Source organism: Prunus persica, chromosome G2 (genome assembly GCF_000346465.2).
Source record: "Prunus persica cultivar Lovell chromosome G2, Prunus_persica_NCBIv2, whole genome shotgun sequence".
NCBI classification, from domain to species: Eukaryota; Viridiplantae; Streptophyta; class Magnoliopsida; order Rosales; family Rosaceae; genus Prunus; species Prunus persica.
Window position 1 is genome coordinate 14,053,379 of NC_034010.1, and position 20,793 is coordinate 14,074,171.

Below are 20,793 nucleotides of genomic sequence, written 5' to 3' on the forward strand. Positions count from 1 at the left end.
TTGTTGAGCGACGTTGATTTGTTTTTTAAACGTCGTTAGGTATAATATAACCGTCGTTGAAAATTGTCTCTCTGATTGAAAATTTGCAACGACGTTAGGTATAATATTTGTAGATACACAAACGCACACACATCATCAACTTCCAAAAAATTGTCTCTCTGATTGCAAATCTGTGTCATCTGTTAAGATTATGATGTGGAACAGAGTTCCATCTGGTAAGATTTCGTAACCCTTGGGATCTCAGAAAAATCTGATTATGTCGGCGGTTTTCTATATAAACCGTCGTGGTTATTTCAATTCTTGTCATTAAGTAGATCTACCGACGTAGGATAAGAAAATCAAAGAAAAAAATTGTTAACAAAAATTCTTATTAAGACGACGGTTTAAATTAAAGGTACGACGTATAAAATGAATAAATACGACGTTAAATTTTATAGTACGATTTAAAGATAACGTCGTAGAACTATACAAGAATGATGTCGATATATTTATATTTTCCATCGTTGTACATTAATTTAATACGGCGATATTTTGTATTTTAAAGCCGTGGATTTGTTTGTAATTATACGGCGTCTTATACGAAAACCTCGTCGTGTTATTTTATGAGTAAAAACGGCGGCTTTTATTGAAATCGTCGTCTTTACTTTCTACGTCGGTCGATTCATAACTTCTGCCGTTCTTTGTTGGCTTTGATTTTACACTGCGGAAATCTGTTTCAAATAGACGTCGGTTGTTTAATTAGGTACGTCGTTGTTTTTGAACAGCCATTTGAATCTCCATTTTTTAGTTGTCTAAGGTGGTATTACATGACGGTGTTTTTAGAACCGTCGTCTTTTTAAAAACCACGACGGTTTTCACTTAGACCGTCGTTGTTTTCTGGTCGTCTTTTTCACTTTTTGTAGTAGTGAGAGTCCATGCCTATTTGATCATGACCTAGCTGAAAAGGTCCATGTTAGCTCCAAGTTAGAACATGCCGATTTGGAATATTTTGATGATCGCTTATCGGCATCTGTTGTGGACACTTAAAAGCTTGAGAGGCATCTGTAGGTATTCAACATGCCCCTTCAAGCATCTCTGTGACTTGTTTCATTGACAGATGATCACTTGGTTTCAATTGTATACACCATAACGCTATTATGACCATCTTTCTTATTGTTTTCATTTCATCTTCATTGACATCACCCATCTCCAAGTCCTTTCCCTCGATATATTGATCGAACACCCAAGAAGGGAAGTAAATTTGGCTTGAATGCTCTACCAAGGCATTCAAATTCTTCCTTCTGCTTGCCATCTCCATCAGCAACATTCCAAAACTGTAGACATCAGCTTTGTACGAAACACCTCCAAGATTATTGTTGAACAACTCAGGAGCCATATATTCCATTGTTCCCCTAGTTGCCATCATAAAGACAACGCTATTATCTGTTGGATATAGTTTCGCTAACCTAAAGTCAGAAATCTTTGGGTTGAAATTCTCGTCAAGAAGAATGTTGTGAGGCTTGATATCGAAATGAAAAATTTGCATGTCACAACCTTCATGCAGAAATTCAATCCCTCGAGCGACTCCAAGAGAAATCGTATACTTCCTTCTTTTGAATAACTATATTATCAAGCGACCCATTGGGCATGAAATCGTAGACTAGAGAGCACTTCACCCTCCACATAATAACCAAGAAGTTGCACCACATTAACATGGTGAATCCTCCCAATTGTTGAAAGGACCCGCCCCGAATTTCCCGAAACTTGAGACGAATCCTGTGGAAATTCCGACATCACCCCGATGCCGAGCCCACTTACTAAAGACTGAGACTTTCTACCAAAATTTTGGCAGCGTCTCCCCTGTAATTTGAACAATCCCAAAAATTTCAACCTGCATAAAACACATTTAATATCCACAACTGGCAGCATGCACAATGTATCAACATGCAATTCACATAAACGGCCTCCGGCCTTCAAATAATCCGAAACAAATTACCAATAAAGCCTATAAGTCAAACGATTACCTTAAGCAAGATAAATAATAAATTTAAGCATAAATATGAATGCCTAAGTGCACTTTACATCATCTAACTTTCCCAACTATCCCACATGCGAGGTTTTAACCTCCTAATACAACAGCAAGTAGTTTAAGGCCTTAGCCCAAATCGTACATCAATCCTAAATGAGTTCTTATACCTGTCTTGACCAAAACACATTTACACGATCCTCCCTCAACCAAGCGGGAGTATGAACAGTTATTTACTCGTATCTGGACCAACGACAGGGTCAGAACCAATCTCAATAAAACAACATAAATAAGATTTAGTCCGTGACTACACCTAGGCACTATCCTAGGCTGCCGACGTACCCTTACTAAGGGATAAAGCCACACATAGATGTTTCCACTAAGTCCCGATTCCAATCACTTACAATACCTTTATTCATCTCCCTGTTAATCACATAATCTCCTCATACGCCGGAAAATCCTACGCCACATGTGACCTAACAATCATATCATCTCCTCATACGCCGAAACATCCAACGCCACATATGGGGTCTGTCCTCACGCCGAAAAATCCTACGCCACTTGGGACCTAACAATCACAAAATCTCCCCATACGCCGAAACATCCAATGCAACGTATGGGGTCTGTCAGCACGCCGGGAAATCCTACGACATGTGTTACCTAACAATCATATCATCTCCCCATACGTCGGAACATCCAACGCCACGTATGGGGTCTGTCCTCACGCTGAAAAATCCTATGCCACGTGGGACCTAATAATCACAAAATCTCCCCATACGCCGGAACATCCAACGCCACGTATGAGGTCTGTCAGCACGCCGGAAAATCCTACGCCACATGTGACCTAACAATCATATCATCTCCCCATACCTCGAAACATCCAACGCCACGTATGAGGTCTGTCCTCACGCCGAAAAATCCTATGTCACATGGGATCTAACAATCACATCATCTCCCCATACGCCGGAACATCTAACGCCATGTATCGGGTCTGTCTCAACGCCAGAAAACCTACGCCACGTGAGACCTAACAATCATAAAATCTCCCCATACGCCGGAACATCCAACTCCACGTATGGGGTCTGTCAGCACACCGAAAAATCCTACGCCACGTCTGACCTAAAAATCATATCATCTCCCCATACGCTGGAACATCCCACACCATGTATGGGATCTGTCCTCAAGCCTGAAAATCCTACACCACGTGGGACCTAACAATCATAGGATGGTACTTACAATGTAATCAAACATCTCTATATCTTTATAATATATATATATAAATTTTCAACCTCAACCACAATATAGCATCCCATAATCCCCCAATTTAAAATAATAAATTAATATCCTAATTCCACATAATCAAAATAACTCAACAACGCTCAAGACTTGTCACTAGGGTCATTATAATCTTCCTAGGAAGGTAAAACTACCTCGGAAGACTCACAGTCAACCAAGGGTCAAACTACCCAAACTTAGTTAAACCGGCCCATGGGGCCCATGACCTCCGTTTTACTATCCAAAAGTTCCTATGGTTTCCACCGGGTTTAGGATACACGTCCTGCAAGTTTGGTCCACATCGGACGGTCGGATCGCTCACGATCGGACGGTTACTATGAACCTAGCCCTAGGGTTGCATTTACGGAGTATCCGGGACTCCGTTTTACGATCCGTCAAATCCTACACGATCCTAAGGATGTCTAGCTTATCATAATTTAAATTTAAGACTATCCAATGGTTCAAACCTATCGAACCCCGATAACGCACAATATGCGATATCCGTTCGAGACTCAAATGATATCCAAATTGAAATCCGAGCACACCTACGCGCTCGAGACAACAAGGGGATCGCATCCGGACACAATGCCCCTTTTTTTTCAGTGCCCACTCACCGCCACATGCACCGGCAGTGCGTGGGTGTCCAAAGCGATTAAGCATCGCTGGAAAATCTCAAAATCATGGCTCAAGGTTCCTATCCTAGTTTTAACACCCTATTTGGAGTCACTTTTGTTTTGGACAAACCCCAAAAACTAGCGGAAGTGGCCGAAATTTCACTTTGAAATTCGACCAAAACCTAAATTCTAAATCGAGTTTCTAAACACAAATATCGTTCAATTCCTACACAACAAGCAGCTAGAGCGTGAAGAATAGGTGAGAAATCGTGCCTCGGTTGCCTGAGATGGCGGCTGGAATCGGCCGTAGCGACGCCGTGAACAACTAGAGAAACTAGTTGATATCGTCGACAAATCCTGAGCACTCTGGTCGGGAAAAGGGCTGGTCGTCACCGTGGCATCGAGAAGAAGCGAACAAGACCCGTGCCTGCCCTTGCCGTGGCCAAAGCTGAGAGGGAGAAAGGGCTGTTGTCGGGGAAAGAGAGTGTGCGCGGAGGAGAGAGAGAGAGAGAGAGAAACCAGATTTTATCAAACCTTTTTTGCAATATTTACGATTGTGCCACTGAGGGTATTTTGATCGTATCTCTCTCGGTACAACTCCGATTCGAGCCCACCACGTGTCTATGAACTCATCTCGTTATGCTCTACATAACGGATAGTCAAAATTCCTAAATTTCTTCCCGTTCAAAAAGTCAACTTTAAACCTAATAAAATATTCTAGGGGCAAAATGGTCTTTTATCATGTTTAATTAATAATTAAACATTTATTTTGGACCGGGTCGTTACAATTGTAGCTACCTCGCTCATGAAATCTTGCCCAAAATCTTAATTGCTCCAAAACGACCACTGCGCAATTTTCCTTTAAATACAATGCCAAAGCCACCTTCACCCAGTTCGTCCTTTAATCTACCAGTCATCTTCTTAATGTATGAGTAAGAGTACCTTATTGGGATGAAGTTATTATCAGCCTGCAGAAAATCTTCTATGGTGCTATACATTGACAATTTCCTTCTCCACCATTTATAGATCAAGAGTCAAATCACAAATGGAGCCCCAAACATAAATTTCAGAATAACAATTCCTGCGCAGTAACATTACTCATGAGTAAATAAACTTTTTTTGTTGCTCTATATCCACAGATTTCAAAAGGCACCGGACATATACCGATAATGCCAACGGAGGGTATCCATATACCTTCTGCAAAAAATACAATAAAAGTGAACAGTATCAAGAGACCTGAGGACGTTTCAGAAGTGCAAAGCCCAAATATAGTAAGAAGATCAACTTTACACAGATTACCCGTTGGCCTTGCTTTTACTTTGTTAGTGTGTGAGCTTGCTCTAAAATGAACAATGTTTGACCATTTGAGGTGGTTTATATCAGAATAGCAAAACCATACTTGCAGTACTAATTATTTGACCTAGGGTTCAGGTTTAATTTGGTTCCCACAATATTGATGAAATATAAACAAGGGCCAAGTGTGTGAAAATTACCCCTGGGTCTGAGTTCAAGAATCAAGCTCCAATAATGCTTCGAAAGGGTAGCTGAGCATTAGGGATAAGACTTCTATATATAGGGCTCACCTCAATTAAAAATGTAGTTAGTAAAGTGGTACACGATTGTTTTTATATATGCTCAGATATTTAATTTTGCAAAAATAATGCATCCAACTAACTCAACCAAAAAAGTTGCATCCAATTAATGATGTTCTTAGAATATTGATACAAAATAAATTAGGTGTTAAAAAATATTTAATATTTGAATATGATCTATTATGACAAAGACTCATTGTCTCAATAATGGTGATTATTCAAAAGGTGTAACATCTTTGGTACAATTTAATCGATTTAATTAAATTTAATTCTTTTGTGAAATTTCAATTTTGCCCTTGGGAGTAGGAGTACTTTGGTCATTTTAAGGAAAAAAAAATATTTATTGTATGACCTTACATAATGGTGTAAATTTATATTATTTTATGTGAGATCCCATTTTAAGGTTAACACAGGACTCTCAAAATCTCAAGCCCTGATGATGCCCTGTAAGGTTGGTGCCGTGTGAGAACAAAGGGTGAAGCGAGATTATCTTGTGAGTCGTGACTATGTTATCTTTAGTTTTGTGCTTGCTGACTCATTTCATACAGCAGCCTTGGAAGTTTCGCTGCATTCTTCATTCCATGATAAAATAATTATAATAATGGTCAAAGTAGCCAAAGTAACCAAACGATTAAAGAAATGCAGCATTTGATTGAGGGGAGTCAAGAATGTCACATGTCGTGGGACCTCTAAGTCCACTGTTGACTTTTATAGTCTTTTCATCGCAAGCAAACAATGTATTTTTTTGGTTCTTCTTTTCCTGGTAAGATCCCAAACACGATTGGGTTAATTAAATAATGAGAGGACATCTTATTGGACATATGAGCCACAGAAAGATTTAGATACCATTTTCTTTTTCTGCAGCACAGAAAGATTTGGTTAGATATGGTAAAAATTATCACCTCTTCCTTGTGCTTAATCTTTCTGGCTTTCTCCACAGTGCATGGAGAACCCCAAGATACCTGCAAAAACTTGAAGTGTGGCGATAAAGGCCCAGCTGTCCATTTCCCTTTCAGCCTCAAAGGCAGGCACCCAGATCACTGTGTCTTTCCTGGGTTTGTCCTGTCATGCAATGAGAAGCATGAAACAATTCTTGAGCTTCCAATTCCATTCAAATTTCCAGTCAAAAGCATAGATTATAAGGCTCAGGCAATCCAATTATATGACCCAGAAAGCTGTCTTCTGGTGAAGCTTTTGAAAGTCTTCAACAAGTCAATCTCTCCCTTCCACTTCTCAAAAAATTACATGACTGATCTTACCTTATTCAATTGCTCTTTAGCTGAGAGGCAATTAGATGAACAAGTCCCCTGCTTCAGTGGCCCTGGCTACCAAGTTTATTCTGTTCTCTCTTCATACAGCATTGAGGTCTTGCCCCTACTGTCTTGTACAAAGATGTATAATCTCTCATCAGTTCCATATTATTCAAACGACCCTGACAATCTTTATTTGGAGTGGTCTGAACCAAATTGTGCACAGTGTGAGGCAAAGGGCAAGATGTGTAGATTGAAGAACAATGGCACCAAAAGTGAAATTGAATGTGTGGACTTCAGTAAAGCAGGTATGGCTAACATAAATTTTAGTTTGGTTCACATATATTTAACTTATTACAGATTCTTAATATTCTGCTATACTAGTCACTTTTTGCTTGCTTACTTGGAAGTTGAGAGCAGAGTAGCAGCATTATTTATTGGCTTTTTATTGCAAAACGTCCTGAGGTTGATGAACCTATCAAGTTGTATCCTTGTGTTTTTTTTTCTGTGTTTGTGGTCCTCGAGGTTAACTTGGCTAACATATATTTAATTGGGTCACATTTATTTGAATTGCTACAGATTCTTAATATTCTGCTATTCTGGTCACTTATCTGCAGATGCAAATAATACAATGCATTCATGTAATGAGATATTATCATCTGCAATCCACGTTTTGCTTACTTATTTGGAAGTTTAGAGCAAAGTAGCAGCACTGTTTATTTAAAGGATATTTTCCAAGCAATAGCTCATTCTAATTACTTATTTGACAGTGTTTTTTTTTTTTTTTTTTCAGGTACGAAAAGGAAATGGGTGGCTACAGGTGAGTTGTTTAATTGGAGTTGCAGTTTGTTTCATCTGTATATACGAGATCGTAGTAATATTTACAAAGGTTAACTTGCAGGTGCATCTCTGGGTTCATTTGTTGTGTTACTCCTAGTCGTTGCAGCCTACCGTGTCTATAGTTCTGATAGAAAAGAAAAGGAGGATCAGTTAAAGATTGAAAGATTTTTAGACGATTACAGAGCTCTCAAACCTAGCAGATATTCATATGCAGATATTAAGAGGATTACAAATGACTTCAAGGACAAGTTAGGGGAAGGAGCCTACGGAACTGTTTATAAAGGAATTCTTTCTTCTGAACTCTTTGTTGCTGTGAAAGTCCTCAATAGTTCTAAGGGAGATGGGGAAGAGTTCATCACTGAAGTGGTAACACTGGGTCATATCCACCATGTCAATGTCATTCGCTTGGTTGGCTTTTGCGCTGATGGATTTAGACGAGCTCTTGTTTATGAGTTCTTACCAAATGGTTCACTGCAGGATTTCATTTCATCACCAGACAATAAGAACAGTTTCCCTGGTTGGGATAAGATGCAAGATATTGCTCTAGCCATAGCCAAAGGAATTGAATATCTTCAGCAAGGATGCGATCAGCGAATCCTCCATTTTGACATCAAACCTTATAACATTTTGCTAGACAACAATTTCACTCCAAAGATTTCTGATTTTGGTTTAGCCAAGTTATGTTCCAAGGATCAAAGCATAGTGTCAATGACTACAGCTAGGGGCACCATGGGCTACATTGCACCTGAAGTGTTCTCCAGGAACTTTGGAAATGTGTCCTATAGTTTTGGAATGTTACTGCTTGAGATGGTAGGAGGAAGGAAGAATGTCGGTTCAGCCACGGAGAACACAAATGAAATCTACTATCCCGAATGGATTTATAATCTTCTAGAAGAAGGAGATGACCTACGCATCCATATCGGTGAAGAAGGAGAAGGTAAAATTCCAAAGAAACTTGCAATTGTAGGGCTCTGGTGCATCCGGTGGCATCCAGGGGATCGTCCTTCAATGAAAGCTGTGATTCAGATGTTGGAAGGAGGAGAAAGCTTAACCATGCCTCCCAATCCCTTTGCCTCTACAGGTGCTGCAGGAACCAATGCAAGTGCGGCTGCAAGAAATCTAAACATTCAGTTAGAAGCAATTCCTGAGTTGGAGTAACATGTGTTCTTATACATAGTTCTTGATGTTTGTACTTGACTAGCACATGCCTCATGGTCCAGCACTACATAGAATTTAGAAATAGGGGCGTTTCAATGACCCTAACACTGGACCTATTGCACCACCCAAATCACTGGCTGCCAAATCCAATATTATGCATCACTTGTGCGCATAAACTATTGTGTAACAATCTTGCTTCAAGTCCTTCACCAGCTTCCATAAAATTGCCGTTGTCCTGCTTGCTTCATCATGTGATCCTTGAAGTTTTAAAGTTCCCCAATAATGTATCTTGCAGAAATATTGTTCTTCTAGTATTTTAGAGAGTATCATGGAAGCCTAACATACAAGAGTTTAAAGAATCTCGGCCCTCCCCGTGCAACCCCAGTTGATTGAGAGATTAATTTTGAGAGGTTGGTGGGGTTGGGATGTTGAACCATCAGCAACTACTTTCTAAAATGCCTACAAAGGCAACCATTGAACCTTTTTATGTATTTTTTATTTTTAATGAAATAGGGGGAAAGATTGAACTTTGTTTTTTGATTCCTTGTTTTGCAGTTCTCTAGCTTCCATGACCTTTGGCCTCTTCCATTAGAAAGATTTCATCACGAAGGTCAATTATTAGACACAATTTCAATTGAGCTGACCGTCGGAGAGTCTTTGATGAAAAACAGAAACAACTGGTGAAGGTAAATTTTAAAATGGGGTCAATTTAAGATCGCATCATTGTGGTTTGGGCGTGCACACACTGATTCATGTCTCTTCAAACTTGGAAAACAAAAAGTTATACCTCATTACTCTGACACTCTGAACACCATTTTCGGCTTTGTACGAAACAAGTCTATTATAAATGTGATACGCTCTGTTTCTTTTTTGTTCAAAACGGCAGATTCCATACTAGTTGATCATCACCAAGCTAGTTAACAGAGTCTTGGGTTTCAAAAAAAAAAAAAACAACAGAGTCCATGCCTATTTGCTCATGACCTAGCTGAAAAGGTCCATGTTAGCTCCAAGTTAGAACATGCCGGATTTGGAATATTTTGATGATCGCTTATCGGCATCTGTTGTGGACACATAAAATGATTGGGAGGCGTCTGTAGGTATTCAACATGCCCTTCAAACATCTCTATGACTTTTTTCATTGATGGACGATCACTTGGTTTTCAATTGTATACACCATAAGGCTATAATGACCATCTTTCTTATTATTTTCATTTCATCTTCATTGACATCACCCATCACCAAGTCCTTTCCCTCGATATATTGATCAAACACCTTAGAAGGGAAGTAAATTTGGCTTGAATGCTCTGCCAAGGCATTCAAGTTCTTCCTTCTGCTTGCCATCTCCATCAGCAACATTCCAAAACTGTACACATCAGCTTTGTACGAAACACCTCCAAGATTATTGTTGAACAACTCAGGAGCCATATATCCCATTGTTCCCCTAGCTGCCGTCATAGAGACAACGCTGTTATCTGTTGGATATAGTTTTGCTAACCCAAAGTCAGAAATCTTTGGGTTGAAATTCTCGTCAAGAAGAATGTTGTGAGGCTTGATATCGAATTGCAGAATTTTCATGTCACAACCTTCATGCAGATATTCAATCCCTCGAGCAACTCCAAGAGAAATCGCATACATTTAATGTATACTTCCTTCTTTTGAATAAATATATTTATCAAGCGATCCATTGGGCATGAAATCGTAGACTAGAGAGCGCTTCACCCTCCACACAATAACCAACAATTTGCACCACATTAACATGGTGAGTCCTCCCAATTGTAGCCACCTCGCTCATGCAATCTTGCCCGTTAGCTTTAGACTTGCCCAAAATCTTAATTGCTCCAAAACGACCACTGCGCAATTTTCCTTTAAATATAGTGCCACAGCCACTTTCACCCAGTTTGTCCTTGAATCTACCAGTCATCTTCTTAATGTCTGAGTAAGAGTACCTTATTGGGATGAAGTTGTTATCAGCCTGCAGAAAATCTTCTATGGTGCTATACATTGACAACTTCCTCCTCCGCCATTTATAGATCAAGAGCCAAATCACAAATGGAGCCCAAACATAAATTTCAAAATAACAAGTCCTGCGCAGTAACATTACTAATTAACCATGAGTAAATAAACTTTTTTTGGTGCTCTACATCCACAGATTTCAAAAGGCACCGGACATATGCCCTTGCCGATAATGCCAACGGAGGGTATCCATATACCTTCTGCAAAAAATACAATAAAAGTGAACAGTATCAAGAGACCTGAGGACGTTTCAGAAGTGCAAAGCCTAAATATAGTAAGATGATCAACTTTACACAGATTACCCGTTGGCCTTGCTTTTACTTTGTTAGTGTGTGAGCTTGCTCTAAAATGAACAATGCTTGACCATTTGAGGTGGTTTATCTCAGAATAGCAAAATCATACTTGCAGTACTAATTACTTGGCTGCTACACTGAACGAACTTGAGCCCGAAATTAGAAATTTATCCGCAATTTTACTTTCCTCATTCTTTCTCAGTTTCCTACTTCTTTTATGAGATCAACAATCGAAGTTCATAGGAACTACATGGTGAACCATCTTTTGTGGTGAGCGATGTGTCAATTATATATCAACTCATGATAATAGGTCAGTTACATTTTGCATTGAGTTATGACACTCACTCATGAGCTGTTTTGTTGTTTTCAAAAAACTCCTTAAGGTTTGGGAAATTACATTGGCACCCTCTAATGTTTCAAATTCCTTTTATCAAATCTCTTATGAATGAAGTTGAAGTTCGACCCCAAAACCAATTGGCAATGGAGGGAGTAGCCCAACTCCATGACAAATATATCAAACACATACCATATAAGTAAATATAAAGTGCTAAAAGTTCATAATTTAATATTATAAGGGTAAATGGTAAAATGCTTATCATTTAAGTAAAACTAAAAATATAAAACACAAAACCCACTCAGGATGTGCCATTTAGCTCCATCTCTTAACCTCTGTTGTTTTTTTCATTTGTTTTTAATAATTAAACCTAAAAATATAAAACACTTAAAGATTAAAAGAAATATGTTAATTATGTATAAAAAATAAAAATAAAAAAGACGCTTGGCGCGCGTGAGCGTGTACCATGAGCCATGATACTAGTAATTCATTAAAACATTATAAAAAGAAGAAACTTTAGACGAGAGATCACTTACGTGAAAACCTTGCATACAGATACACATTGATACCTACAATGATAAAGGAAAAAATAAAATAAAATAAAATTAGCACACTTGGTCACTAAAATTCAAATTTTTCATTTTTTTATATTTTTTATAAAAACTTTTATCAAATAAGAACTTCAATTTCTTTTTATTTTTGTTTTTGACAAAAAATAAGAACTTCATTAGATAACTTCAACAATACAATTAAGGCATCAAGGAGACATGCAAATCAACAAGTGAGAGAACACAACAAAATTAACATGCTGAAGAAGCCAAACTAAAGCAAACACAACAACAACTACTAACCTGCATCACTACAATTAAGTATAATCTCAAATAAAGCTCACAAACCCAAAATAACAAAAACTCTAAAGCAACACATGAACCTACGACCACTACCTAGAGAAGAGAAAAACATGCAATACCATGACCCACTCTGTTCGCAGTTGAGCGGATACGGGTAAAACCTTCTCAAGTGATCTATGATATTGTAACATCCCACATCGACCAACGGAGATGGGGTGATGTGCCTTATATGTACATTTTTGCCTCCATCTAGCACGAGGCCTTTTGGGAGCTCACTGGCTTCAGAGTCATAACCACTAACAAACTCTAAACAACGCCAATAATGAATTCAGATGATTTATGAATGCCCACTATAATCAATATAAAATAACTTCCTAAATATCCAACGTATGAGGTTTTAACCTTCTAACACAATCACATCTCGTTCTCACTCAAAATATCAGGACTAATGACAAGGTCAGAACTAATCTCAATAGAACAACATAATAACATTTAGTCTGCGGCTGCACCTAGGTACTACCCTAGGCTGCCTACGTACCCTTACTGCGGGATCAAGCCACACGTAGTTCTTTCCAATACAGTACCATAATCCTTCATTCATCTCCTTAATTATCACATAATCTCTCTATACGCCGGAAAATCCAACATCACATATGGGGCCTGTCTCACACGCCGGAAGAATCCCACGACACGTGTGAGACCTAATAATTACATAATTTCCCATACGCCGGAACATCCAAAGTCATGTATGGGGTCTGTCAACACATCGGAAAATCCTACGCCACGTATGAACTAACAATCATATCATCTCCCCATACGCCGGAACATCCAACGCCACGTATGGGGTCTGTCCTCACGCCGAAAAATCCTACGCACGTGGGACCTAACAATTACATAATCTCCCTATACGCCAGAACATCCAACGCCACGTATAAGGTCTGTCTCAATGCCGAAAAATTCAACGCCACGTGAGACCTAATAATCATAAAATCTCCCCCTACACCGGAACATCTAACGCCACGTATGGGGTCTGTCAGCCCGTCGGAAAATCCTACGCCACGTGTGACCTAACAATCATATCATCTCCCTATACGCCGGAACATCCAACGCCACGTATGAGGTTTGTTCTCACGCCGAAAAATCATACGCCACGTGGGACCTAACAATCATAGGATGGTCCTTACACAGTGTAATCAAACATCTTTATATTTATAATATATATATATATATAATAATTTCCAATATTGTATAAATCTCAACCACAATATAGCATCTGATATTCCCCCAATTTAAAATAATAAATTAATATCCTAGTCCCACTTAATCAACATAACTCGACAACGCTCAAGACCTGTCTCTACGGTCATTTTAGTCCTCTTGGGAAGGTGAAACTATCCTGAAGACTCGCGGTCAACCAAGAGTCAAAATACCCCATACTTGGTCAAACGGGCCCACGGGGCCCAAGACCTTCGTTTTACTATCCGAGAGTTCCTATAGGTTCTACGAGGTTTAGGATACACCTCCTACAAGTTTGGTCCGGATCGGACGGTCGGATCGCTTACGATCGCACGATCGGACGGTTATTATAAAGCATAAACTTTAAGTTATTAAATCGGAATATCCGGAGCTCCGATTCACGATCCGTGAATTCCTACACGATCCTAGAAGTGTCTAAATTAACATATACAGAATTCAAGACTATCCAACGGTTCAAATCTATCGAACCCGGATAACACATAATAGGTGAAATTTGATCGACGATCAAACGATAACCAAATTGGAATCCGAGCACACCTACGTGCTCATGACATCAAGGGGATCGCGTCGGGACAAAATGCCCCTTTTCTATAGTGCCCACGGGCCGCCACACGCTTTGGCAGGGCGTGGGTGCCCAAAGGGATAATGCTTCGCCCATAAAACTCAAAATCACGACTCAAGGCTCCTACCTTAAGTTTAACACCCTATTTGGAGTCACTTTTGTTCATTGGACATACCCCGAAAAACTAGCGGAAGTGGCCAAAATTTCACTTTGAAATTCGGCCAAAACTTAAATTCTAATTGAAGTTTCTAAACACGAATATCGTCCAATTCATACACAACAGGTAGCTATAGCATGAAGAATAGGTGAGAAATCGTACCTCATTCATCGAAATTGGTGGCCGAAGGAAGGAGAACGAAGTCGAAGAAGTTCGAGCGAAAACCAACCGCTTCTTCTCCATTTTCCGGCGAGATCACGACGGCAAACAGTGGGATCTGGCTGGGGTTGGAAGAGGACGGTGGCCCGGTCATTTTTTACCGGCCCCATCAGCTTTGGTGGTCGGACGAGAACACGCCGGCCAAAACGTGGCCGGCTGTCACTGCCGTCTCGAGAAAGAGGAGAAAGAGAGACTATGCGGGGGGGGGGGGGGAGAGAGAGAGAGAGAGAGAAATAGATGTTATCAAACCCTTTTTGCCAAAATTACGGTTATGCCACTGAGGGTATTTTGATCGTATCTCACTCGTTACAACTTTGATTCGAACTCACCACGTGTCTATGAACTCATCTCGCCATGCTCTATGCAACGGTATAGTTGAAATTCCCAAAAAGTCAACTTTAAACCTAATAAAATATTCTAGGGGCAAAATGGTCTTTTATCTGAATAAAATAATATTTACCAATTTATTTAGGACCGGGTCGTTACAGATAGCAAGCTCTTGGGTCCTTCATCACAGGACTAACAAAGGACATATCAACAAAGGGACTCTTTAGAGCCAAGACAATAAGAGAATCACTCTAAAAAATTACATTACTTAAACCTCTTTCCACCGCCAAGGCTACATTGGGCCTAGATGCCATTGCCTCCACCTAGAGGGTCGAAAAAACATGATCATTGTGTATTGTTTGACCTGTGACAAAGTGCCCATCTGAATTGTGAACCACTATCTCCACTCCCCCTTTCCATGCCACCTGACTTCCAAACCCCATCCATATTGATTTTGAGACTACCAAATGCAGTCTTGTTCCACAACTATGTGTTCAAATGATGGAGAGCAGCACCTCTATCTGTTGAGTTCATTCGCATAAATTCTTTTAACTACACAGCAACTTCATGACAAACAATAGTTGGGGTAATGTCCTTTTGCTAAATTATTTTACTATTCCAAGCGTCCAAGTGGCCCATCCAAGCGTAAGAAAGAGATCAAAATCTGATTGCTTGAGAGTTGCAGCTCAAGACAAAACCCACTTGTTTGAGAATGCCATTTGATTTAATGTATCAAAATTGATTCCCAAATCATCAATATAAGCCTCACAATTTAGGAATGAGAATGTGCATTACTGATGCGTGAATTTCGCACAAGCAATTAGGTTGAAGTCAACCTCAGTCAATTCTCTCTTGATAGCGTTCTTCAGCTGACTTGGGTGTTTGAAGATGTATTTTTGGTGTTACTTGGAGTGGCCAAGTAAGGGTGAGATTCTACCTGCCAATTACTACAAGAAGACAAGGAATGGTCACTACAAAATGGTAGTGAGAGAGCCATTATCCACCCTCCAATGCCTAACTTAGTGCTTCCTTACAAGAAGGTATGAAAAGTAGTGTACTCAAAATGGAGGAAATTTATATTACCTTTATGAAAAGTACACCTATTTTATACTTGAGAATATGGCTTCTATTCTTGCGTTGTTTCGTCGTTGGAGTGAAGGTTCGTTAGTGATGTGACACCTTCTCGGTGGTTGGTCAGTAGCAGGCAGACATGTGTCTCTTCTTTTGGGGGAATCAATTTTCAACAAAATATTCTGGGATAATTGGTCCTTTCAAGTGAGCAGCATATGGATTTCTAGGTGAAGCACCCAAGTATTCAAAGCGTGTGCTCCGTGAATCATTCCTTAGGGATAGACTGCATGAGTGAAATGGGCATGGTCAACCTTTTTATCACATGCACCTTATGAGGCGTGGATGAAGGCCTATTTGGGCCTCATTATGGGTAGTTATTGGACTCTTTTTGGCAAGCCCTCTTCGTATTTGGTATCAACAGAAGCCCCCCAAGTCCTTATGTAGTCCCGTTGATCGAGGACTTTTGCCACGTATAGAGAGGGGGAGAAACAATGTGTTGTTTGGCTGTGCAGGCACGACTGCTTTCATCATGATAAGGGCACGTCATTTGAGAGTTCGATGTCTGAAGCATTCAACAATCACCTTAGTCTCCTTGTGTCCACTTGTCCAACTTTCATCAATGGGCACACCATTCCACCTTTTTGTGTACAAATAGAAACACTTAGGCATTGGGTGTCCTAAGGGCGGTGAGGTCCACGCATCATCCTTTCGAAACCGACATTATGAGTGAAATGGGCTTGGTTGGCCTTTTATATCCTGAGCGCCTCTTTAGGCGTGGAAAGTTTGATGTCTGAAGCATTCAACAATCACCTCAATCTCCTGTGTCCACTTGTCCGACTTTCATCAACGGGCACATTGTCCAACTTCTTGTGTACAAATAGAAACACTTAGGCATTGGGTGCTCCGAGGGCAGTGAGGTCCACGCATCATCCTTTCGAAATCGACATTATGAGTGAAATGGGCTTGGTCGGCCTTTTATATCCTGAGATCCTCCTTAGGCACGGAAAGTTCAAAGTCTGAAGCATTCAACAATCACCTCAGTCTCATGTGTCCATTTGTCTGACTTTCATCAACGAGCACACTATTCCACCTTCTTGTGCTCTTGTGTACAATTAGAAACACTTAGGCAAAGAAATTTCATTTCCGCCTTCTGACTTTCTGAGTGAGAACCTCTTCTAAATTTCTCTACCGATTCTTACTTGTTGTCATTCGTGTCATTTCTTCGTCGTCAATATTTTAAGTAAGCTACTTATCGTGACTTTTCATGAGTGTTATTACTTGTGTCTTGTGTTTCTGATTCCTTTTAGGTCTTCTATTGATATTCCACTATTGTTTCTGGTCCGTTGGTGAGGGAATTGAGTATTGTGGTCAAAGAAATGGTGGTAGAGTAGTAGGCGAGTCCAGCTTTTTAGTGTATCTGACGAAGCACCTAAGCGTTGCGCGCTCCGAAGGCAGTGAGGTCCACACATCATCCTTTTGGAACTGACATCATGAGTGAAATGGGTATGGTCGACCTTTTATATCCTGAGGGCCTTCTTAGGTGCAGAAGTCGTCAATGGGCACATCGTTCCACCTTATTGTGTATAAATAGAAACACTTAGGCCCAGAAACTTCATTTCCGCCTTATGAATTTCTAAGCGAGAACCTCTTCTAAATTTCTCTACCAATTCTTACTTCTTGTTATTCGTGTCATTTCTCCGTCGTCAGTATTTTAAGTGAGTTACTTGCCCCGACTTTCCATGCGTGTTATTGCTTGTGTCTTGTGTTTCTAGTTATTTCTTGGTCTTCCATTGTTGGTCCACTATTGTTTCTCGTCCGTTGGTGAGAGAATTGAGTACTGTGGTCAAGGAAATGGTGGCAGAGTAGTAGGCGAGTCCAGATTTTTAGTGTATTTGACGAAGCACCTAGGCGCTGGGCGCTCCGAGGGCCGTAAGGTCCATGGATCATCCTATTGGAACTGACATCATGACTGAAATGGGCTTGGTTGGCTTTTTATATCCTGAGGGCCTCCTTAGGCGTGGAAAGTCACAACTTTTTTGGCCTCCTTTGGTATTACCAGAAGCCCACTGGTCAAAGACTTCACTTGGTCGTGATAAAATCGGTCATGCCAAAAAGAGCTTATTTGGTTGAGCATCACATAGGAGCCCCAAGTCCTTGGTCAGGGGAACTACATTCTCTTCCACTGAGGTTGCTTGCACAGGGGCGACCATGATTCGAAAAATGGCCGATTTTCAGCTAAGAGCACCTTTTAGTGGTTTAGCTGAGTGTAGAGAGGGGAAAAACAATGCGTCGTTTGGATGCACAAACACAACTGTTTCTATAATGATGGGGGCATATCATTTGAGGGTTGAATGTTTGAAGTGTCGCTTCAATAATCAATAATTATTATTATTTTAATATTTTAATATTATTTCTTAATTTTGAAAAAAAATTTATTCATATTTCATTAGACAAGTTAAAAAAGTAAACCCACAAATGACACGTCAACATCTAATTTCACTATGGAGGTTTCTCATTGTTAAAATTAAAAATGCAAGGACAAACATGTCCTAAACATACAACTGCATGGTACCAAATTGAAACTAACTCTAAAATAAGTTTTTGGTAGGTACCAATTTCTAGTAATAAGTTTTTTTATTCGAAGTTTGGTACATTATTTGCTATCCATTTAGGTACAAAGTCACATATCCTAAGTGTTTAAATTTTGTGGGGGATGTTTTCAATCCATATTTATAAAGACTTTGGGTAATTAGCTGAGTGATTTTCATAGAGTTGACAAATTCTTAAATACTTTCATAGAATTGATATAAGTCACTAGTAAATTAACAATTAGCCTTAAAAGTATACGAAAGTCATTCATCGACTAAGTTTTTTTTTAAAAGTCATGAACTTTTTAGATACCGCCAACTTTTAAATACTTTTTAATAGTCACAACTGGATACTATGAAACTTTTAAATACTTTTAAAATCATAATGTCAATATATTATTTGTTCAAAATATGTATCCTAAAGAAATTGAAATTGGATCAATTACGCTTCCCAGACGATCCAATTTCTAGTTTTATGGGCACATGATTATGAATTTTAATATGGAGCCAACTTATAATTATTTATTTCTTATCCATGCAGGAAGTCAAAAATTTGAATAATTCTAATATTTGTTTGTAAACACTACGAATTAAGGAATTATAATAATTTCAATACTCGTTTTTTTTTTTTTGAAGTAATTTTCAATGCTCGTTTAGTAATCCATCTTGGGCCACCCACCACATTCATCTCCATGTGTCTTCTTCACTAAAGAGGGATGGACCATCATCTTCACTATCGGGAATGGGTATTGGATCATTAAAGTTCCTTTTTTCCGTCTGTTTACTAGCAGATGGGAATTAGAATCATTCCCATTACTAATTTCCACTGCGTTTATTAACAATAAAAAAATTATGTAATTAAATTGATCGTGTTAAAATCTAGGGGTGGGCACGGTCCGGTTTGGACTGGTTTCTACATTAATTTAAAACCGAAACCGGTACTATTCACCGATCCGGTCCGGTTCAGATTTTTACTAAAATGCTTGAGAAAACCGGACCAACCCGAACCCATTTTGATCCGGTTCGGTTCCGGTTTTTACGGTTTGGGCCGACACACATCTTAATTGATTTTTTTTTTTGTTCTTAAATTTTTTTTAAGTTTCAGCCCAATTGATATTTAAAACCTTTTGGGCCTAATTATTACCGATTGGCCCAATTCACATCCATGCACTGCTAATTGACAAAACAACAAATATCAAGCATTAAAATAAAACTTACAACCTAAAAACAAAACAAAATAAACAAATTTAATTACAAACAAATTACAGAAATAGAACATATTCAATGTTCTGCAACATCTTCAGTCTTTCTTTTTATCCATGCTACTTCAGTACCTGTTTCAAAGAGCAACAAATTGTCAGTTGTTGTAACTTTATTTTCTTTTTCTGAGTTATGAATGAGCTTTTCTCCCGTCTAAAATTTACAACAACGTTCAAAAATTTTGCCACTGAGGAATGATATCAGGAATAGAGAACATGTTTGTCAAAACACAACAGGAAAAAATTGAAAGAAAAAAAAAAGAAAAAAAAAGAGAATCAGACCTCAATAACATCATCAGCCCAAAATCATAGAAAATATCAATACCATATAAAAGCACCAAAATGGATTGTTGACAAAAAAAAAATACATATCTTCACAAGGATTGGGGAGATAAGTGACGCTGACGTGCTTTGAACGGGCTCTTTACCCAGATCTACAAGAACTTAACCCAGATCTCCAAGAACTTCACCCAGATCTACAAGATGAACACATATATGTACAGAGAAACAAAAAATGAAGAGAGAAAAAAAAGAGAAATAGAATAACAGAGTTGCAAAGAAAGAGATATAGAGGGAGAGAGAGAAACATAAAACCAAGAAGAAAAAAATCAGAGTAACAAAAAATCAGAGAAAGAGAGGGGAAAAAATGGAGACGAATTGAGAGGAGAAAGAATAAGAGAGAAAGAAGAAAAAAAAAAACTGAGAGGAAAAGAGGCAGAAGAGTGAAGAAAGAAAGAAGTAAAAAGAAGTTGAAGAACCTAGAGGAAAAGAGGCGGAAGAGAAAAGAAAGAAAGAAAAAGAGAGTTAAAAAAATCTAAGAGGAAAAGAGAGAGTGCGTCAGAGAGAGTGAAGTGAGATTTGATGTGATTAGGTTTAGGATATTAAAATATGGCTTGTTGGACTTGGGCAATGGACTTGGGAAATTTGGGCTTTTTGTTAGTATAATGAAATAGTTGGGTTTGGGCCTACAAAATTTGATATTTTAAATATAAATATTAATATAATATAAAAATATAAAAAATTAATTATATTGGACCGGTTCGGATTGGACCGGTTTCTTAGGGTGAAAAACCGGAACCGAAACCGGTCTGAACCGGTTCGGTTTGGATTTGTCTCGGTTTTTGACTT

The 20,793-nt window shown here is 39.0% G+C and overlaps 1 protein-coding gene, 1 long non-coding RNA gene and 2 pseudogenes across 3 annotated transcripts; 1 reads left to right on the forward strand and 3 right to left on the reverse strand.

The window, feature by feature from the left end:
- Positions 1,052–4,892, reverse strand: LOC109947350 (annotated as a pseudogene).
- On the forward strand, positions 6,263–9,606 carry LOC18786450 (rust resistance kinase Lr10). Of its 2 annotated transcripts, XR_002270115.1 has the most exons (4): positions 6,263–7,044; positions 7,530–7,556; positions 7,638–9,144; positions 9,290–9,606. XR_002270115.1 is itself a non-coding variant. In XM_020556685.1 (3 exons), exons 1-3 carry the CDS (start codon positions 6,372–6,374, stop codon positions 8,732–8,734), a joined length of 1,797 nt encoding a protein of 598 aa, XP_020412274.1. In that variant the 5' UTR covers positions 6,263–6,371; the 3' UTR covers positions 8,735–9,271. The 2 variants fall into 2 exon arrangements, 1 of the variants encoding a protein (XP_020412274.1); XM_020556685.1 differs by lacking the exon at positions 9,290–9,606 and having other exon boundaries at positions 7,638–9,271.
- Positions 9,674–10,751, reverse strand: LOC109947158 (annotated as a pseudogene).
- Positions 19,523–20,366, reverse strand: LOC109947159. The gene is made up of 2 exons (XR_002270116.1): positions 20,072–20,366; positions 19,523–19,740 (listed from the first exon to the last, which is right to left on the reverse strand). It is a non-coding gene; the product is annotated as an uncharacterized LOC109947159 (long non-coding RNA).